This window comes from Halyomorpha halys, unplaced genomic scaffold (assembly GCF_000696795.3).
Source record: "Halyomorpha halys isolate HHAL.00 unplaced genomic scaffold, Hhal_1.1 Scaffold388.1, whole genome shotgun sequence".
Taxonomy (NCBI): Eukaryota; Metazoa; Arthropoda; class Insecta; order Hemiptera; family Pentatomidae; genus Halyomorpha; species Halyomorpha halys.
In genome coordinates this window covers 203,068-206,722 of record NW_027114767.1, presented here as the reverse complement: position 1 = coordinate 206,722, position 3,655 = coordinate 203,068, and the positions used below count along the sequence as shown (strand labels likewise).

The window sequence follows — 3,655 nt, the reverse complement described above, 5'->3', positions numbered from 1 at the left end:
TATAAATAAAGGTCCGTTAGTTCAGACAATTTAGAAGATCAACAACAAGTAGTTTTCAATAAGTTGCGAAGAATAGTGAACCTCTGCAGAGGCGAGTATGGAGTATGCAAAAAGATTTTATCAGAATATAAGTGGAGTAATCCTGGGAATTAAAAAAAAAACAAAAACAATAAGAGATAAGATTCATCCAATCAGCTTGAAGAAACTGGGAAATTGAAATGCCCCATCTCTTCCGATCGCATTCCATAGTACACGGCTTTGTTATCATTTGTAAAACTCTCGCATTTTAAGCAGGAGCAAAGTTGATAATTGTTTTTCACTCCCCAAGAAATTCATAAAACCGAACGGAAGAATAAACTTTTTTCGATTAACATTTTAATACCTTTAATTTACTTAATTTGAAGAAAATAACTATCACTGAATGTGATAGCAATTAATAAAGAAAGGGTAAAAAATATGAGTGAATTATATAACTCTTTTGTTTTTTTGTGTATTGTTTTTCCATTTTTTCATGGCAACAGTCTCATTTAACCTTCACTTACCTAGATATGACATAGGTTACTCTGAATAATAAAGTAATAACTGTTTTGAAATGTAAAAGGAATTATTTCACCTGAAAGTAGTTGAAAGTACTAAATATCTGTAGATTAGGCGTTAAATTTACTTCTATTCATATTTAATACCGTGTATTAAAAAAAAAAAAAAAAGTGGTGTTAGTTGTGTGATGCTCGTAGCAGATATATATATTTTTTAACTGAACTCCTGTAACCATACTTTTTATTTAACTATACTTTGTTAACTATACTTTTTATACTTCATTATGGTACAAAAAGGAAAAAAAAAAACACAGACTTTGTTTGTATACTTGTATTTATTTGGGTTATATATGAATCATTCTTGCAGTTAATTTTTTCATATGTCTCTATCATTATTAATATTTTTCCCGCTTATTATATAGTAGTTTAAATATATATATATATTACTTTCCTGGTTTTTTCTTTTTATTTTCCTGAAGCCGAATAATATACTTGTCTTAAATTCATATTTTTCATATGAATATATGAATATATAGACACTTAATAATAATTGTGATCACAACCATTATTTTGGAATTACATAATACAGTGGGAGTGATTAAACGAGTGTTAATTCATGCTCTATAATTATTATTATTTAACAGATTATATAAACTGTGTTATAAATTTGCTTTTTAGAATTATTTCCGTAAATGTTAGTGAAATTTCGTACATAGCAGTTTAGGCTCGAGCGTTTCCTTTTCTATCGGCGGAGGAAGTGGCGAACCTTGCGGCGAGTAGAGCAACGATCCGGAGCCGCCCTGGTGGGGAGATGTATTGACTTGGCGGCCGAGAGCTCGCGGGTCCCTCAGTCGTGCACCATGAACGGGAAGGACGCCATCTACTATCCGTCGAAGGAGGTCTCGGCCTCCGCCTACGTCTCCGATCTATCCGAGTATCGGAGGATGTACGATGAGTCCATCCAAGACCCCGAGAAGTTCTGGGGGGAGATAGCCAAACAGTTCCATTGGGAAACTCCCCCCGGAAACTTCTTCTCGTACAACTTTGACGTGAACAAAGGACCGGTCTTCATCCGTTGGCTAGAGGGTGCCACGACCAATATCTGCTACAACCTTCTGGATAGGAACATCAGGCTCGGGCATGGCGACAGGATTGCTTTCTATTGGTGAGTACCATCATCCGCTTGATGATGACATGATTACCTGGTATCCTTATTTTAAAAAAGGTTTCTGAGGTTCCAAATTATCAAAATACATTCATATCCTAGACATTGCTCATTACTACCTAACTGTCAAATGAACACATAATGTGTTACTCTTTGTGTAAACATTTTCACTTTGAAATAGTGATTTTTTACAAATTGTTTTGTACAATAAATTATTTTTATGAAGCCTGCCACCCTCCTCGTTTGCAATACAAATGATTTAGTATGCTTGAAGGTCTCCATTTTTTTTATATATTTGTTTTTACTTCGATTTTGTTTGGTCTAATCAAAATTAATACTAGAATTTCTGATTGATCCAATCTTAACGTAGATATTTGTATTGTTTATTTAACATTTACTAGTAATTTAAAACATTAATTTCTTACATCTTAAAAAAATACAAAAACTTCCGGGGTACTAACGTGATTTTCGGAGATTTCAACGTCATATTTGAATTCGTTATAATCACCTGATAGGAGATATCTGCTGAGCTTAAATTCCTGATGATAACACTATTAAAATCACCTGATTTTACTCAATAATTGATTTAAAATATAAATATTATCCATTTCACATTCTTATCCGTATGACTTAATGGCATCCTAGAATGGATTTTCTTTCACAAATGAAGTAGAATTTGTAAACCATTTGTATTTGTAAATTATTTGCAATTTTCGGTATTAATTCATATTCTCACAAACATGTTTGCACAATATCATATTATTTATTTAACACCTTATAATGCCATCCAATAAAAGCGGAAAGATGCACTAAAGTATACATAATACGTTTATTGTATTATGTATGAACTAATAATGTAATTATTCTTAATGAAGGGTACGAAAAAAAAGTATTATTTATAGGAAGTACCCCTTTTCAACTATTTTAACTAACTAACATCATTACTAACGTCTTTTGGTTTTTTTGAGACTAGATGTTTTATACCATATTTGAGATCGTAAAACATGGTAACTGAAATATTTCTAGAAATGCAGTTTATGGCAATCGCTGACTTTTTTTTTTGGGTTGATCTTATGAATTGTTGAATGAATCTTTATAAAATTGGTTTCCTTAAGAGAATAATATAAGTGACTACTATTTGAAGAGAAAATATTGTAATTAAAAAATATATCAACATGTTTTTACTTTGTGGGTTATCTTTTTATGATGTAAATAGATGAATATAGAATGAAATATCAGAGTATATGATTTTAAATTTGCTTAGTGATAGTTAAACAACCAACTTTTGATTATTGTTATTTGTATTTTTTTGTACTTTCAGGATAAGTTTTGATGAAATCAATAATTAACTGCTCTCCGGTATAAACGTGGTCTAAACTTAAAATTCGCTATTAGTTCTGAAAACTAACTGAGGAGACTGGCAACCTCATACTTCTACGAATACAAAAATATTAATTCTCAATTTATTCGTACCATATTATGAAGGTGCCATTACATTGTTATTCCGTTATATATGTTATTATTCCGATTTAAAATTCGAATCGGAATAAGTTCGCACTAGTGTAGAAATTCCGGACGAGAAATTAACCTCATTACATGATGTCTAAATCATTATCAATATGTGCATATTTAATTATACATAAATACTTTACTAATGTGCTCAGGTCGTTTACAGTTCATTGAGGTTGAAAGAACAAACGTTGACGGTTACTTACACTTGAATATTCACCATTACTATATCACGTATTACTTTTATATTTGTATAAATACAATAAAAACAATTTTAAAAACAAATTTTAAAATAATTTATTTTTTAATCCATATCAATACAGAAACTTTTATATTGGAGAAATCGTGTCCATAATTTACAATTTGGAGTCATTTAGTTTAACGTATTATAACTTTTTTTTTCGTACCCTTCATTACAATAGAATTAGTACATCATATATATATA

General features: G+C 30.5%; 1 protein-coding gene across 1 annotated transcript in view; it reads left to right on the top strand.

Annotated features, from left to right (window-relative positions):
• Positions 1 to 1,369: 1,369 nt before the first annotated feature.
• Positions 1,370 to 3,655, top strand: part of AcCoAS (acetyl coenzyme A synthase) — an 84,506-nt gene continuing 82,220 nt past the window's right edge. The window contains exon 1 of the mRNA XM_014422748.3: positions 1,370 to 1,701. Within this exon, the coding sequence (XP_014278234.1) occupies positions 1,397 to 1,701 (305 nt within the window). The 5' untranslated portion in view covers positions 1,370 to 1,396. The remainder of the gene's footprint in view (positions 1,702 to 3,655) is intronic.